The 18,571-nt window shown below is 40.5% G+C and overlaps 1 protein-coding gene across 3 annotated transcripts in view; it reads left to right on the top strand.

Annotated features, from left to right (window-relative positions):
• Positions 1 to 685: 685 nt before the first annotated feature.
• The window catches only part of BLOC1S5 (biogenesis of lysosomal organelles complex 1 subunit 5), a 30,566-nt gene continuing 12,680 nt past the window's right edge, over positions 686 to 18,571 (top strand). For all 3 annotated transcript variants that reach the window (XR_004644655.1, XR_004644656.1, XM_034762287.1), the window contains exons 1-4: positions 686 to 1,255; positions 3,047 to 3,129; positions 11,696 to 11,825; positions 13,872 to 13,930. Coding sequence is in view for 1 of the 3 variants with exons in the window: in XM_034762287.1 (XP_034618178.1) it covers positions 748 to 1,255; positions 3,047 to 3,129; positions 11,696 to 11,825; positions 13,872 to 13,930 (780 nt within the window). In the remaining 2 variants the exon portion in view is untranslated. The remainder of the gene's footprint in view (positions 1,256 to 3,046; positions 3,130 to 11,695; positions 11,826 to 13,871; positions 13,931 to 18,571) is intronic.

Genomic DNA, 18,571 nt, shown 5'->3' with positions numbered 1-18,571 from the left:
TTTCCTGACCTTCAGAAAGATGTATCAAAGTGCGAGGCTGAGAAGCTTTACACTTGTTTCCCTGAATGACCCTGTCAAAAATTTGATGAGCATCCTTCTATCCCATTTCATACATGATGAAAATTGTCCCATTTTTCTTACATATGATTTTACATTAAGGTATTTCATTACAAGCATCCAGACTACTGCAACAGAGGCTATTTACTCAACAGCACAATACAAAAAACCCTATACATTATGTTCGTTTTTTAAAAACTCTGTCAGTGCCTGGTAAAGGTCCATTTGTAATGCAGAGGCACAAGAAGGCAGAGTTAAGGTTGCTGGGGGAAATTGTACTCTGAATTCCCTCATTTTGGTACGATTTTCAGTGGCGCTGTTTAGATTTCAAGCTGCAGCCATCCAGCTGTTGTATAGAAAACCCGTTTTGCACTCTGTTGGTCTGTGGCCGCTGTACTGAGCAGGTGAGTGATGACCCCCCTGCAGGGAGTGAACTAGTCTATGGTGAGAAAGCCTTGCCAGTGTGAGCAGCTGTGTCAGCAGAACCGGTTCCTGCCGGCAGCCGGGCTGCCTTGTCAAGGAACAGGGCCTGGGGAGAGGCGTCACCTCCCGGCCAGCTTGGGACGGGGCTGGCCCCGCGGCGGGACGCTGCTGTGACACGGGGAGAACCAGGCTGGGGCCAGAAGCCGCTGCTCAGAACCAAGGCCCGCCGACGCCGTGGTGGGATACAGCGAGGGCGGGGCCTACCCAATGGGTGCCTGCGGACAGGTACCCGGGCCTAGCTTGGCCACTGGGGTGCTGCCACCGTCACAGGCGTGGGGGCGTGTACTCTCCACGAGTCTGCCGAATCCAACAGGGTGGCCGCGGTTGCCATGGCGGCAGCGCGAGTCATTCACCCTAACGAAGGGCGGCCCGGGTTTAAGTTCTGAGGCCAGAGTTCGGCGCAGCCAAGTGACGTCATACCGAGGCGTTGGGAAGGAGGCAGAAGCTAAGAACCAAAGCGGGCTGCGCAGAGCTACGTCACACCGCCGGAACGCCTCAGCGCGAGCCCCGCGCTCCTGCCGCGCCCTCTATCCGCGGTGCGGGCGCGCGCGCGCGCATGTAGTAGCTCGGTGGTCGCCGCCCCGCTGCGGCCGGAGCTGGAAGTGCGGCAACATGAGCAGCGGCCCCGGCACCCCGGGGAAAGCTGCGGGATCCCCGCTCCCCGCCGGCAGGAAACTGGACTCGGTGGGGGCGGCGGCCCACCCCATTATCAAGGGTAAGGAGGGGACCTGGCCCCGCCCCCGTCCCAGGGTGGAGACGCCGCGCTCAGCCCCTGCTGTCTCCGCCGGTCTGTGTCCGGGGTCTGCCCCGCCCGGGCCCGCTGAGCGCCGCGCAACGGCCGCTGGGTGAGCGCGCGGGGCTGTGTCCGAGTTCCCCCAGCCACCCCCGGAGTAGCGAGAGAGTCGCTCCCTCCCCTTTAGCACAATTCGCCCCTGGAGCTTGTGGCACGAGGTGGCGAGAGGCTGAGAGCTCAGCAAGATCGAGGGAAGGGTCGGAGGTGTGCGGCTAAAGCGCCCCCGGGATGGCATTACAGAGAGGACGGGGTGCCGGTGCACGTATTTAGCAGCGATATATATACTCGAGTTTCAAGCCAGAAAGCCAGTGCTAATCACCTGGTGTTAGGCAGAAACTTCCCTTGTGAACAAGTCATTGCCTAACTTTTCAGTACAGCGTTTCTTGTACCTTCCTCTGAATTAGCTCATACTTGATTGGTGGCCATCTAGTCATGTAGCCTGCCTATGACAGCAGTGTAACTTGGGACGGCAGTTTTTATTATTATTTTTTGTATATAACACTTGTTTTCTATATCTTCCTCCTGATGTCACTCCTGAGGTTGTCCTAGCAAGGATAGCATTGTTAATCACTGGCTGGCATTGCTGCCTTTTCATTTTCTTTGTATCTTCTGCAGCTCAAATACTAACAATTCATAGACCTGCTTCTTGCCTTCCTGGTGGTGCTCTCACCTTCATGCCTTTTCTTGCATTGCTTTCACCACCTGAAATGACATCCTGTTTCTGTGTAGTAAGGCCCACATTTTCAGATTTAGGTGTCTAACTTTAAACCCCTTAATAGTTGCTCTGATCTTCAGAGGAGCTGGACACTCACATTTGCTTTGAGTAAGTCAATGGGACTCTTGGGAGCTCCCATATCATCAAAATTTTGATTTAGGGATCCTTGCTCCTTTCCTTTCAATTTCTTCTTGGAAGCCACTTCTTTTGCCTTCCTCTCTTTTCTGATTTTTGTCCTGCTTCAATTTCTATTTAAAAATATCTGAACTTACATGAGTCATTCAGTGATACTATTTAGCATTTTACCATACACTCTGTATTTGTTGCAAACTTTGTCCATCTTTTCCATTTTCTCAAACATGAAATAATCTACTTATCTGTGTCAGGTAGGAAGTTTTTGTAGGTGAGTTCCATCAACTGCTGAATCTAAGCTCTCATTTAAGAAAAATATATTTGTAGGCATTATAGTTGCAAAGAAAACTTTCCAGACTAGTTCTAAATTGATGTATTACTGTCTTCTAGAGTTGTGGATGTGCTTTCACTGATGCTTTCAGCTTTCCCAAACAGTTGCTGAGTGGAAACTGACAAGAATCAAGTTAGTTTCACTCTACTCTGCTTCTTGTCAGTTATATGGAGCAGCAAAGGCAAATACTGCAGCTGTCCTTTGAGGATGAGGCCTCCAATAGTGGGTGATAGGTGGGGGAATGGAACCCCCTCATGCACCCTCGTAGCAGTCAGGAGGGTCTGGGATGGCAGAATATTCTTTTTTTGTGGCATTTATTTTAAGATGATGGGTTTGTTGAATTAGCCAGAAAAGCCATCTGATACTATCATAGCATTAGTTGAAATCTTGTATTAGCTTGCTTGTCCTTTTGGATAATGGTGTCTTTTTACTTTTCCTCCTTTTGAAATATTCTGTGCTTCACTGTGTTGTTTTTTTACCTAGTATCGATTGTGTCTTTAGAAAATTAAAACTTTGGATTTCATTACTCTTCTAGACATTGGAGAAATTCATTCCCGACTGCTGGATCACAGGCCAGTTATTCAAGGAGAAATACGTTACTTTATTAAAGAATTTGAAGTAAGTATTTGTTTTTAAAGAGAAGATCTAGTATAATTATGAAACTTCATTTAGCGTGCTTTTATATTATCAGTGGCCTGTTATATATACTGAGATTTGAAACAGTTTTAGCACCTTCTTAGAGAATCTTGTTTGACATGCATTTCCTGCCCAAAATAGATGTATACTACTTCTTTGAGTGATGTCCCTATGGGTGCTCCACTTGTAGGTGCAGCAGCACTCCCTGCACCTGGGATCAGCGATCTTCATCAGCAGTGCCTGTCAAACTGCACATGCATATCTCCCTGCTCTCACACTGTGAGCGGGACATATAAAGAGAGCTGTGCGGTCCAGCTGCCCCCAGTTTCTTCTCTACCACCTTTGGTCTGGGATGGTATCTGCAGCCGAGCCCATTTCCTGTTCCCTCAATAGATAGTGCCTTATCTGTTAGTTGTAGTGTAGTTAGTATTTTCTTTTCGTTCTCCTTTCTTCTGTCTTAAAAAGAAAATTTTTGTTTGTTTGTTTTTTAACTTTACCTTTATAAGTATTTCATAGCTTAGTTTTTTCTTTTCCCCGCTTCGTGCCCTTCCAGACTGAGAAGCTATTTTTCTCTCACCATTATGCCTGGATCCCCTGGGTTTAAGAGGTGCTACTCACAGAATAGTCACTGTCTGGAAGAAGGACATGTCCCACAAAATTGGTCCCACTGCCACGGCCTGACAGCCAGAGCCAGAAAAGACCAGGACATTGGGTTAAAATTTCTCCTCATCGGGAAATTGTTATGACTGTATTGGACCTGGGTCCAGACTCTCCTCCTGTGAGGCCCTCACGCTCTGCCAGGTTGTCTGCCAATCCTAATTCCCCGCATCCCTTGAAGAGAAAGTAATCTCTTTCTCGCTAGGACTAAAAGAAACTGTCTCCCTTCTCAAACTTTGAGGCACAGCCCATCAGAACACAATCCCGTGTGAGGTCAGTTGCCTCAACATCATCTGACAGGAGACGTAGCTCCAAGGCCTATCCAAGTACCTCTAGTAGTGATCCGAAGAAATTGTCTAAAGACCATTACTGGGCAGACCTACAGTCCTCAGCCGACTTCAGCTCTGACCGACTTCAGAAGCTACAGCACTGACAAAACCGCTGGCACTGGCGTTCTTTTCGACACCAGCCAGTTCCTCCGCACCGGCCACATTGGCACCAACCAAGTCTCTTGTTCTATCTACTGTATTTGTTGCTATATAAAGAACAAAATAACTTAATTTTCCAGACACCTGAAAATGTAAAAGTGTATTAGAGGGTATTATAGATGAAGAACAAATATTTTATTTATTTGGAAATGTACACTGGCACTTCTCACCAATGCATCTTGGTCACTCTATATCAATACAAGCAATCAATTAAAAATGATCAAAATATAACAACTGCTTGTTTACAAACACACACGTTCACTGTTATTACAAAGGTCTCTCAAAAGCTTTGGCTGGAGTGCAGTGCAGTAATCTAGTCTAATGTTACAAAGTCACTGATGTGGGTGAATCATCAGAGGAATGGTTGCAGCCTCCTGGTTGGCTGTAGATGGAAAGGCTCTGTATTGCAACAAATATCTGAGATTTCAGGAGAGCAGTGGATCCATACTGACTCTGAATGCTGTAAATGAAGAACTTTTTTTAAAAAGCAACAGAGGTCCTGTGGCACCTTTAAGACTAACAGAAGTATTGGAGCATAAGCTTTCATGGGTGAATGCCCACTTCATCAGATGAAGTCTGCGTCTGATGAAGTGGGCATTCACCCACGAAAGCTTATGCTCCAATACTTCTGTTAGTCTTAAAGGTGCCACAGGACCCTCTGTTGCTTTTTACAGATTCAAACTAACATGGCTACCCCTCTAACTTTTTTTAAGATCCAGAAAGTGTGTAGTAAATATATACAGTACTATCAAGTTTATCTGAATGTTCTGGGGAACATATGAAACTTTTGGATAACTGGGCATTCAGATAAATAGAAGTACTATTTTGAGCTGGGTTCTAGCTGTAGGCTGGGAGGCAGTAAACAGCTGGGAGTGGCAGCCTGAAAAGTCACTTGGGCTTTGCTTTACCCTCAGTGATGATTGCAACATCAGTGACATCTCCATTGCACTTTTTATTAGGAAGGGCCATGACCCAAGCTGCGAAGCTCTGTGATGGAAGAGGAACACTGACTGGAGATGCAGCTGTAGATACAGCTGGTTACAGGGGCTGTGCTTTAAACTGGACACAATTTTGTGTCATGGAACCACTTTGTGAATGGATACATTGTTATACTGGTATAGCATGAATTACACATCATGTTTTTTATAATCGGAAGGATATGTATATCTATCCTTAAGAATGTATTGCTTGTGATTGATAGAGATATCTGGGGCACATGTGGATTCGGATAACTAAGATTTTCGGATAAAGGGAATTCAGATAACTGGGAGTGTAGTGTAGCTGTTTAAAAAATGTGATTAGTTCTTCTTTCTCCTCCGTCGTCCCTCCAAAAAAACGTTTTGAGAGAGTTGGTGAGTGAATCAATGAGTTTTCCTTGATTGTCTGGGAGTTGTGAGCACAAACTAACTTAAAGTAATCAAATTTTGTTTGGCACATAAAGGGCTATTCTCTTAATGTGTGCATCTACTTGTGTGTGCTGATTAGATCCACCTAGTTATTCGTTTGGTCTAATGGCTATTTAAAAATATCTTTGCACTGAAGTGTGCTATATTTAACCTATGCATAACACCTCCATCCTGTGATCTTACTGGATCTCAAGCTAAACAGGGTCTGACTGGGTCATTAGTTTAATGGGAGAATGTATTGCTAGATAAGATGCAGTATATGACAACCTTAATTCATAGCATAATTTTATGGGGATCATTATGAGAGCTAAGGGGTTAAAAATAACATGAGCATTTGTGGATATAAGTGCTGCAAGATCTTTCAATATTGATTAAGGTGTTAGCCCAGGTATCCTGGTGGAAGTCCAATTTGGTTAATTGCTTCTGTACACATACTAAACTTACCCTGCAGTTTTCAAAGAGTACAGAATTCTTTACTTCCAATCCTACTCTATTGTATAGGTGCTGGTGATTGTTTTTAAACAGCTACTAGTTTCATTGGTGAGTGACATTATCTTGGTTATACTAAGACTTATTTTGGAAATGGATCTTTGTGGGGAGGACCTCTGCACCTGGGGGGGGGGGGGGGCTGGGCTATGTGCCTGTGTAGAGCCCCATTGGTGTCAGTGGAGCTCTCCATGAGTGCAGGGGTCTATCTGTATGGAGCAGTTTGCAGGTTCAGTGCATGAATATATTTATGAATCTTTCATCATGAAGGATTCCTGACATGCTTTACAGGGGTATTGTGTGTGGAAACTGGTACAGGGCCTGCCTGCATTATGACATTCTAACCAGTGCTTTTAGTCATAATTTGACTGGCCATCAAATTTATCTGTATTTTTAAAAAGAAAATGTGTTTTGAAGTAATTTAGTTGTTGGTGTTCTGTGATGGAAATATACTTGTTACTTTCTATGGATTGTTAGATTTAAAAACAAATCCAGCCTTAACATATTGTATATTTATTTATGTATTTGTTTGTTTGTTTTTATGGATGTCCACAATGTGATTAACTTATTGCAGAATATTCAGTTGTTGATCTTTTATATTTTACAAAAGGTAAGAGAACAGTTAAAGAATGATGACTTGTATCCAACTAAGAACAAGGTTGATATATTGTTGAAGGAGAAAATTTTTGCTAACTCAGTTTTGAATGAGTGAAAAATAATTGCCACAAGATGGCAGCAAAATTTAGGAAAAGTAAATAGTATTCTGTATTTCTAAAAGATTAATTCTAAGAATAATTGTGTTCACACACATCTACATTTTGAAGGAAAAGAGTATGGCATTGAAAGGGTAAGATATTTGATTAGGCTGATATAATATGAAGACTTCCTTTAATATTTTTGCTCAATTTTTCCTTTTACAAACATTGCTTAATGCAATAATGAGGTTGTCAAGCTGTCTAGAGTAGCTCAAAAGCGTAAGTGCCACCCTCAGGGGAGACTGTCAAGGATCAGGGCACAAACCCCAAACCTCATTCATTCAACAGGGCAATTGATTACAAAGTGGGGGGAAGATCTTAGTCTACTTCTAGCAAAAGACAATTTTCTTTTACCTTAATTATACTACCTTAGGGGCCCACTATAACATATTACCAAGGTTCAATACCGTTGTTTCGGTGGGGCGGTGCTGGGGAAGGAGGGTTTGTTTCCGCGGGGCAGGTGGCGCTGGGGGGGGGGGGGGGGGTTGGTTTGGGGGGGTGGGGGGGGGGGGTCCATGGGGGGGGGAGCGCTGGGGGGGTTGTTGTGTTTCAGAGGGACTGGGTGGTGCTGTGGGGGGGTCGACGGGGCCGGGCATTTTGGCCCTCAGCTGTTTTCTTTGGAGTAATATGGCCCTCGCCGCTTTACGAGTTGTGCAGGCCTGACATAAAGTCACAGACAGTCCCCTTTGGCACTCCAGTCTATCTTGCCACCCATGCAAGCCTGCCTTTGTGATAGATGGTCCCTTACACCAAAAATCCCAACTGATCCCCAGTCCCAAAGGACCAGTCACTTGCCCCAGGTCAACTGAACTTCAGATCTCAAATCAAAGACAAGGTTTGTAGATAACCCTATAATATTAACTAAAGATGTATTGAAAAAGAAATTTGAATTATTTTACTTCTGGGGGAATTCTACACCAAAAAATTAAAAATTCTGTGCATGATATTTTAAAATTCTGCAAATTTTATGTGTCAAAATAACACTACATAATCATGCCAGTTTCAGTTATTTTGGTAATTTATTTCAAAATACCTGTCAGCAAGTATGTCTGTAACCACACACACACACTCTCTCTCTCTCTTCCCCCCCCCCCCCAGGAGTAGAGAATTAAAACACACCCCTATGACAACCCAGTTCCTGTTTCTCTATTCCCTCGCCCCTCCAAGCCCAGCTGGGGGACTATACACCCACACCCCCTTCTCCCCAGAGCCCAGATACCCGCACACACACACACACCTACAGCCCAGCTGCAGGGCCTCCCCTTCCCCAGGTACCTACACCTCTTCTCCCCCCCCGCCCCCCGAGCCCAGGGATCCAGAGGGAGAAACAGCCTGATACTTGGTCCCAGGTTTGTGTGGAGTTTCCTGCGCACCGCCATCTCCTTCCCTCAGGGCGAGCGGGAACTGTAGCTGCCAGGAACCCTCTAGCTCTCTCTCCTGGCAGTGTCTTTTATGTGTGAGCTGGGCTCTGCCGGGTCCAGCGGCACTGTAGCTCATTTCTGTGGGGGGAAAAAATTCTGTGTGCACAATATTTTCTGCAAAATTCTGTATTGCACAGTGGTGCAGAATTCTCCCAGGAGTATTATTTAAACAGTTAAAGAAGGTAAGCATACACACAAATGAGATACAGTTTTAGGTTCTAAAGGGCAACAGAAGCTGCTATAATATGCAAGCTCTGTATGTCCTTTAGGGTTAACCCAAGCCAAGAAGCTTGGGGATCCCTTTCTTATATTTATAAATATTGCCCTCTCCAAATTCCTAGCAGCACAGGGATTAAAAATCTCTGTCAAGAAAAATTATTATCCCCTTCCCATAGACCTCAAACTGATGGGACTAGAGTTTATGCACATCTTCACTTCCTGGGTGTGTGTGTGTGGGGGGGGGCGATCAGTTTTTTTTTTTTTTTTTTTTTGTCCACTGATGTTCCACAATAGCTTGTCTGATATCTATTGGCCTTCTTTTGTTGGGGAGGAGATGATGCCTCTTGTGATAAACTAGTATTTCATACTTGGTAATGCTTCTCCTATAACTGTGGGGTTTTACAGTTTTCACAAACTTTTATAGTTACAAAGCAAACATGGAAATATTACCTTATAGCATAGGATACAGATATTATAAGTAAGATTAATATATGCAGCATCCTACAAGCATTTCATAAAATCTAAACACATTCTTATGACTCTGATATCTATTTTAGCAATACTAAAACAAAGGCGAGGCAGACTGGTTTCTAGCTATGCATTTGTCAATGTTCAGTGAAGCTGAGGGGCCTTGGCATGAGCTGGCACCTGGTCTGCCTGCATCACAGAGGTGGAATGCCCTTTAACTTTTATCCTCTTAAATTCTAATAGAAAAAGTAGCTATAAATCCAAACACACGCAGGATGCAGATCTGATGGAAAAACAAGGTGCCATTTTTAGTTACATTTTAAGTGGATTTAATTTGTCTCCATGCTAGTTTGACAAGACAAATCTAGAAATTTATATCCATTTTTCCTGCCAGGAGAAGCCCACTTTGCTCCATACACACATTTTAAAATTGCTTTTCACCAAAGTTAACTAATAACTGTTGTCTCTAATACATAAATGTCCTGTGCAGCTCTTCAGAGAATTTATCATTTCAATTTAAATTAGGGACTACAAGGATAGGGTAGACTTTCCAGCCTGAGGGCTTGATCAGAAGCAAACTAAATTAACATAGCTGTCAGATTACAGCTAAGGTTTCATTGTGCTAATTTCAAGTATCCTTAAATTCTTGCTGGAAAGCTGATTTTTTTCCATCACTCTTATCCTTCTAGTAAGAACCACCCTTTCTTTTATTGAAGCAAAGGATAGTTTACACTTTTACTTAAAGCAATAAGGCTTAGATGTAGGCTATGTCTACACTAGCTCTTTTGTTGGCATAAGTTATGTTGCTCGAGTGTGTGTGTGGGGGGAAAAACCCACCCCTGAGTGACATAAGTTTCACCAGTATAAGCACTGGTGTGGACAGAGCTGTATTGGTAGGAGACGCTTTTCCACTGATATAGCTACTGCTGCTCGTTGAGGTAGTTTAATTATGTCATAGAGTGGCTACATGAGTGAGCTTACAACAGCGCAGCTGCATTGCCACAGCTATGCCGCTGTAAGTTTGCTAGTGTAAACATGGCTTTAGTTTAGAGTTTTTCCTCAAAAGCTGACACTTATCTATAGTTTTGTGGAGTGGTCTAATGCTTCAGGTCTGAGGGGTGTTTTCTTTAAGTGATAAACTAGCATACACTAAATAGTGACCTTTGGTGAGAACACTAACATCCTTCACTGATAAGAGTTTCATATTTGGAGGGATTGTAATCTAGTGAATATTGGACTAAGGATCAGAAAATCTGGTTTCTATTTGTAACTCTTAGAGCAAGTCATGTAAGCTGTCTGCACTTCCGTTTTCCCCATCTTTAAAATGGGAATAATGATGCTTGACCACATTTATGAAGTACTATGTAAGAGTATTATTAGTTGCTGTATTATACATTATTGTATAGGCTGGTGATTGGCAAATTACAATAGAGGGTTGGTTACTTGCAGCTCTACCTGCCAAAATGTAAAGACCAAGCTACAACAAAATCCAGCAGAGGGTCCTGTGGCACCTTTGAGACTAACAGAAGTACTGGAGCTTATGCTCCCAGTACTTCTGTTAGTCTCAAAGGTGCCACAGGACCCTCTGTTGCTTTTTAAAGATTCAGACTAACACGGCTACCCCTCTGATACTTAACAAAATCCAGGATAACTTTATGTATTTTTGATTTCTTGGGATGGTCCTGTGTGGCAGATCAAGCATAATTAAAAAGAGCAAAACACCATTGGAAAAACAAGGGCATAGTGGTGCTGTGTTGCCGGAAGCTTTATTTTAAAAAGCCTAAGCAGTAGAGCCTAGGCAGCTCAATTAGTAAAATGCCATTAGCACTGGGTTTGCTGATCAGCAATGAGTTCAGAAGAGATGCCACCTGTTTAGTCATTAGCATTACATTATCCTTTTAGTTTTGATTTCATCACTATACTTCAGTGTCAAAATCTTACTTGCCTTGATTTTGGCCCTGGATCTTTGTCAGTTCATGTACGCTGCCAGTATTATCACATTGCTAAACTAAAAGTGAAAGCTATCAAAAGGTAGAACTATTATCATTTAATTGTTCTGTAATCTTTTATTAATCAAATGCATAAGCGTGTGATGATTTCAGTTTTCTTGCCATACCCAACCCTTATTATAAATCTCAGATATCTAAATTACTATGTTTTCTCAATCCATCATATGTTAAGTTATAAATAACTTCAACATTTGTCACAGGGAACAAGAAAGAAGGGGACTTTCACGTTTGTTAATAAAGCTTGTAAATAAGCAGATGTGATGTTTTAAGTGGCAGTGATCTCTTTCATTCACTGTGATGAATTGTGCTAAACTTAATTGTTTATTAACCTGGGAACCACATTATACCTGCAAAATGGATTTTCATATTAACCCATGATTGCCACCTAATTATCCATTTGATTTCTGTTTGTTTTGTATGCATGACATTAAAGCTAGTGGGGTCTCCAGCTGTAGTTTACTCCAACTAAATAAACTGTTTGAGGCATATTATAGCTATTTAAGAACAGTGTGATATGTTATTACAAACCTTAAAAAGTCCAGTTAGAGCTAAATAATTACAAATAGCTTCATATAAGTATCCGCTAATGAAAACCTATGTAACACATGAAGAGCTTTCCTTTTTTACTTTTCCTAACAGGAAAAACGTGGCCTCCGAGAAGTGAGAGTTCTTGAAAACCTAAACACCATGATCTATGAGACAAATGACCAAACTCTCCCTAAATGTGAGGAGGTGATGCATGGTGATCTGAATGAAGTGTTGAAGAGATGTAAGCAAGAAGCTATTGTTTTTTTTATGGTGTAGTATTTTAAAAGGAATAATTTCAAATAATTTGAACTCAATATATGATCCTTGCTAAAATTGCTATTGTATAATAAGCCTTATACATGCAAATGTTTAATTCTCAGCTCTGTGCAACTTTAAAAAAGACTTACAGAACATGTATTTCTGCTCTACTTTGGTCTTATCCAATTCCTGTTAATGTTACTTTGTAGCCTTTCTACTGACTTTTAAGTGAGAGTTTTCAGATCCTAAAGGTGCAGCCCAACTTACTATGTAAATGTTGCCTGATAGATAGAACGCTGGACTGGAACTTCAGTGCTCTGACTTCAATACCAGGCTCTGACATCCTGTGGGATGATCACGGGAAGTCACTTCACTTTTTTGTGCCTCATCTTTTTAATCTTTAAAATGGAGATAATGATCTCCTTTGTAAAACAACACTGTGTGTATGTTTTTTAAAAAAAGCTCTTAGAGCACTTTTCATCCCTAGATCTCAAGGTATGGTTTTACAAAGGAGATCATTATCTCCATTTTAAAGATTGAGAAATGGAGGTTCAGAGAGATGAAGTGACTTGCCCATGGTAACCCCACAGACCAATGTTAGACCCTGGAATTGAACTCAGGGCACTCCTCCAGTATTCTGTCTACCAAGCTTCACTGTCTCCCATTTGTACAGTAAGTTTGGCTGCATTTTTAAGGTCTGAAAACTCCCACTGAAGTCGATGGAAGGGCTTTAAAGTAACATAACAGGAATTGGATAGGGCCAAAATGGAGCAAAAATGCACTTTTTGTTTGCAACTTGTTTAAGTTGCATACGGATATGTTGTATGTGGATACAGTGCTAGTTTCCTAGTCATAACCATCCAATTATATCTTTTATGGCGTAGATTTTATGTAATGTGCTCTCTTCTAAGGTCTATATTTTACTAGCTTTGTCAGTGCCTCTGTATTTTATACTTTCATTTCAGCCAGCAGCACAGCCTTTCTTAGACACAAATTGGGATTAGGTAATTAACTACAAAATTCAATCTAGCTGTAAAATTAGGTAGTTTATATATGTCAATAATATTTCACTTTGTTATAATCAACTTGTAATATGTATAAGCATGGTCTCTGGCATATATAGAGTAGTACACAGAAAGAGATACTACGCACGTGTAGTAAAGATTGTAGAAAAATATTTATACTTCGCATACTACTACTCAAAGAATGCAATCATGTAAGTAAAGCCTGTATCCAAATATATACACACTAGGGGGCATAGCAACCTTGAAATTGCCATTACCTGACTTTTGAGTGCTTTGCTGTGTAATTTATACGGCAGTACTACTGCTTTAATGATTATAAGAATAAATGAGTGACTGATAAATATTTCAGGAAACTAAGTTTTGTGTTATTGAATGCAAGACACCTGTTGAGGGAAAGATGAGTCTGTTCCACTGTGCACAGCATGTATGGAATATGATGTCAAACGAGTCTGAAACTGGCTAGAAATATAGTTACCACTGTTGCTAACACATTTTGGTAGAGCTAGGCTCACAAGGTAGAGGAGACTAGCTCCAATTTAAAAATGTTCTCCTTGTATAATTTTTTACTAAATCATTTATATTTGGAAAAAAATAAGTAACAAAGAAACAACCAAAACTTAGTGTTCACCCCATCTGGTTCTAGTTATTGGTTTACAAGACTTCTAGATCTTTTCTGCGGTGCTGAGTAGCGCACAGTAACTTGTCAGCAATATTATGGAATATGGGCACAGGAGGACTTGGCTGCCTTTCCCGTTTGGCTTCTAGAAAGCCCAAGGGTACAACTTAGTGCTCTATGTCCACATAGTTAGCATTGTAGAGTGCTTCCTACAAATACTGGGAAGACTTCTCAATCCAAAGGTAAGTGACCCCAGTGGGCAAAACCCATAGTCTTTTTGTGTACAGTGATAGTGTCCCAGTAGCCTCCTGGGTTTTATGCCTCTTTCAGTCAGGTTTCTCTTTGAGCTAGGGCAGCTGATTAATAGACTGCAATTTGTTTGTTTCAGTGCAAGCAGCGAACCATAGGATCCTCAGACTCCAGCAGAGGGAGCAGGAAGAAAGAAAGGTAAAGACAGATGGGTGGATTTATAATGTAACCTAAATATAAGACCCTCAAACTCATCCACAGCAAATTTTCTTGCTACCTAAAAATTCTTCAGTAAAACATAATTTAGGAATGTTTTTACTGTCATTTGCTAAAAATTCAACTTCCTTTGGAATGACATCTGCAAATGTAAGAAGGAGCTGAATAAAGCAGCCAGCAGTCTGTGTTATAGGAACACAAGACTGATAGAGCCACCAGCTCCTCCCTCACTCTCCAAATGTTTGGAAATATCTTTAAAATGTCCTTTTCAGTATTTTCCCCCTCTTTGCTCAGAGTGGTATTTGTCACATACTGGAGAAATTAAAAAAAACAAAAACAAAAAAAACCCCACCTTATTTTCCGTGGAACAAAAAACACTCACAAATCTACCAGAATGGAAATGTAAAGCTTTCCTGGTTAGCTGAAAACATTGAGCATGTTATTGCTTGTTGAAAAGGAAGCATTTCATGCTTGTGCACTGGTTATTTAATGAAAGGCCATATTATAGGAATATGTGAATCATTGGAATCCCTCAATTGGCTGCACTTTGCTTGTTTGAATTACATCTACTCTAAACCTCAAATTTGGAAAATTGTACAAGAAATTAGTTTCCTATGGTACTTCTGTTCCCATTTCACCTTTCATAATTGTATTTCAAAATGGTACTTTATAATTCTGTGGAGATTCAGAAAATGCCAGAACTGAGTCACATGAACTAAGATGTGCAGTGATGTGTATCAGCAGGTGTTCAGATTTTTCCTTCTTTTCCTTGCAATATGTCATGCTTTTCATGATCATCAGAGATGGCTAATCTAGCTGCAGTAGAGTACTGGCACTGTGTGAATAGTATCATGTCATGGGTCCTGCCAACATGTAGGTTCATTGTACCTAACACTGAAATGTAGATAGGAAACTAAATGAACCTACTGCCTCTTGCAGTTCTGCTATTCTTTCTGAAGTGAAATTGAAAAAGGTGGCTTGCTCTGTTTCAGAATGTTCATATTACTATATCTCCCCACTCAAGTATCAGGTTTATAGCTGGAGCACTAATCACAGCTACAGTTAAGGTTCTGTGCATGTTTCTTTTAAGGTGTGGTAAAACTTTAACTTCTTGGGTTGAAACTTCCCAAGTCTGGTCACTATCAGGGAGGGTGACTTTTTATTTATATATTTAATTTTATTTTAATTTGAATGAAATGATTCAGCCACTTTAGAGAGAGAGAGAGAAGAATGGGACAAAATGCTTTCCCTTATTGCATAGCTTTTTTTTTTGGTTTTGTTTTAAATAAACTATTTTGGCTTTTTCTATCGCGCTAATGTCAAAATGGCTGGCGTTAGCAACTTGAAAGTAGTTGGGGAAATACTTCTCAGTGAGGAGGGAAGTGCACTTTGAGTGTTCCAATGAAAACTGGGTCTTGTTTGTGGTATTAGTTTTGAAAATACTCTCTCCACTTGTACAATTCCACTTAGCTATTATTATGAAACTTCTAAATGAAGAAATGCTGTACTGTGCATACATATCTGATTAATTTAGGTGTAGAGTGATTTTTGTGTGCTGCCAAAGGTGTCCATTGAACGAGGTAGCGCTCTATGGGCTCTCACCCACAACTGGGTGGTCTAGTCATATAGTTCCAGGTTGTGGAATGTTTTCCCCTCCCTCCCTCACCCCATCTTTGAGGATAGGTAGGAAACCATAAAAATATCTATTAAAAAGTTTTGAGAACATGCCTGTGAATTGCATACATTCTTTTTTCTTTCTATTTTTTGTGTGTGTATGAAGTGGAGCAGTGCCTGTAGATAAGGTTACCTAACATTTCCAAGTATAAATCCCCATTTTCAATTGCTTTTAATTTTAAACATTGGGTGAAATTTTCCATGTTTGGTCTCTGCCTCAGTTTGAATCTTTTTAATAGTTTCAACAAAAACAGTTCAACTGTTTTGAACAGCGAGGTTAGGGGAAAATGGGTATCTTTGCCAAAGTGTGGCTTTTTGGTTTGTGTTTTTTGTTTTCATGTGGTGGTGGTTGTTGGGTTTTTTTGGTTTTTTTTGGCATTGCCAAAAACGTAACACATTCAGAACAGGTATCACATGTCTTAACAGTACTCTAGAAGATCTCTATTTTGCTACTGACATAGCTTTCGATGACAGTTCAGCCAATATGCAAGTAAAGACTGGAAGACTGTCCAGCATTGCAAAAAACAGGGTTAATACTTACTTATGAAAAGTAAATTTGAGAAACCCAGCAACGCCCAACTCAAGTATTTGATTTATGAGGCAAAGGAATACAAGAAGGTAGTCAACTTGCATACCTTGATAGTAAAGTGCAAATCAGTGGCGATGCTCACAAGGAAATAACCTCACAAATTGGCATGGTGGAAGCTGCGTTCACCAGTTTAAACAAGATTTGGTCATAAAAAAAATCTACAACTTAAAGCACAAACTGAATCTTCAACTCAAATGTTGGTTCTATCTTAATGTAAGGATGTGATAACTGGAAATTCACCAAATGGTACAGAAGATATCTAATTGCCATGCAAAACAAATGCCTTAGGAAAACACTAGGTATTAAATGGAATCAATGTATAACAAATACCATGATTGTCAGAGAGTTCAGCACCTTTTTATTTGTGAAGTTCCCAGAAAAGAAAATGGATATATCTGAGACATGTTAAGAATGAAACCAGAGAGTCTACCATGTCGTGTGCTATTGGACAGCTGGAAGAATATGCAAAAAGGGTTGACCAAAGGAATGCCTCCAAACACCACTCATAGGGAAACTTATGGGACTGAATGACAGAGGACATGCAAAGAGCGAGTCAAGATAGACAGAAATGGCACAGAATTGTTTGTCCACTAAGCAATGTTTGATGGTGCAGGAAGGGTTCAGAATTTTTAATAATAAAGTGTTTTTTGCAATGTAGAGCAAAAACTTAAAATTTCATTGCTATCCCTGTGAAAATCACTCCAGATTCTGCCAAATTAATGAACAGCCAGGAGAAATTGCCATTTGCACAGCATAGTAGAACTTGTTCAACCTGGGTGAAAGTATGACCTGTATTTTGCAAGAGGTCAGACTAGATGATGGGCCCTTCTGGCCTTAAAATCTGTTGAAGTATCACTCTCTTATCTGATGGGTGGTCCACATTGAAGATAACAACCTATCAGAGAAGTTACTCCTTTAGTTTAAGTGGTTAGAGGTCTGTGTTGTTGGTCTTGAAATCCTTGTTTGAACCCCAATGATGAATAATATGTGAGGGCTATTTATGATTGCACACAACAGAAATTCTGAGGTTTTCTCAAGTTATTTTAATAAAATAAAACTAAGAATGAGGCAAAGGGCCTGCAAACAGCCTCATTGATTATGCAACCCTGCATCAGGAACAGGCAATCTTAATTCTAGAATTTCTTGTCTTCTGAGTGGTTGGCTTTGCAAACTTAATGTTTTTAAAGTATTTATTTTATATGGAAAAGAGAGATAGATATAATCTCCCTTATCCCATTCATTGCAAACTTTTTTAGAATATGATTTATATATTCCTCTTTATTTTTTTTATTTTGCCAATTGGATTCTTATGCCATACCTGTCATTGTGGTACCCGATCATCTTAAAACCCATAATATCGTGTATGTACAAGGAGCCATAGTGGAGTTGCATATATAAGCTTAACTATGATCTATCTTGACTTCTGAGTTTCTAACAGTGCAACCTTACCACTCTCGTAATGTAGCTTTGCTTATGGAATATCTTTTTCATGTGCCAATATAGTTGCATTGGTGTGGCTTAATTCACTTCAGCTTCAGAATTTAACAAAGGTCATAACATGGCTTTCTATTTTTAAATGTCATCTCTTCCCTGCCACTGTCTCTTAGAAACTGCAAATGGTGCTAATCCAACTGTTTTGGAGATTAAAAAACAGTTGAGGATTATTTTATTTAAAAAAATTGGACTTGAAAATTCTTACTTATTCTATCTCTGGGTAAACTAAATACATCTATATTTTATTCTTCCCACGAGTGTCATTAATTTTTCTGCAGTGTGATGTCACAGAACTTATATAAAAGTGTGTCTTTTTAATACATTTTCTTTTTAAATGGCTTTTTTCTTTTTTTTTTCTTTTTTTTTTTTTAATTTTTGCCCAGTACCACATTGCCATGAAATGCTGTGGACATATTTGAACAGCAGGAAATTATTGGCTTGTCTAATACTTAAGACATAGATTCTTAATTATAGCTAACCAGGAGTTAAAATATGACTTTGCCTAATGATTCCTGGCTACATATCCTAGTAGAATTGTACAATACTATGAATTATTTAAGACTTCAGTTCTGATCAGGTGTAGTTGGGTGTGCATATATGAACTTGCATTTCAGTTCTTCCACATGTAGGAAGGCATCGGCATGCCATGTAGTATTGTATCCTTGTGTCTAAGTTATCAACACACAACAATTTAGGTCAGTATGCAACTTATTACATATATGAAGATGCATTATACTGTGGCCACATAACATCCGTAAAGAAAATCCTAAGGCTTCTTGTGTGTGGATTCTTTGATCGTTGGATTGTGATTAGTAGGTAGTGCCGTCTTTTATTTACTTAGGTCTGACTTAATTTGCTTTTTGGAA

Source organism: Trachemys scripta, chromosome 2 (assembly GCF_013100865.1).
Source record: "Trachemys scripta elegans isolate TJP31775 chromosome 2, CAS_Tse_1.0, whole genome shotgun sequence".
In the NCBI taxonomy this organism is placed as follows: Eukaryota; Metazoa; Chordata; order Testudines; family Emydidae; genus Trachemys; species Trachemys scripta.
Note: the sequence above shows the minus strand (reverse complement) of the source record. Positions and strands in the feature narration are given on the sequence as shown.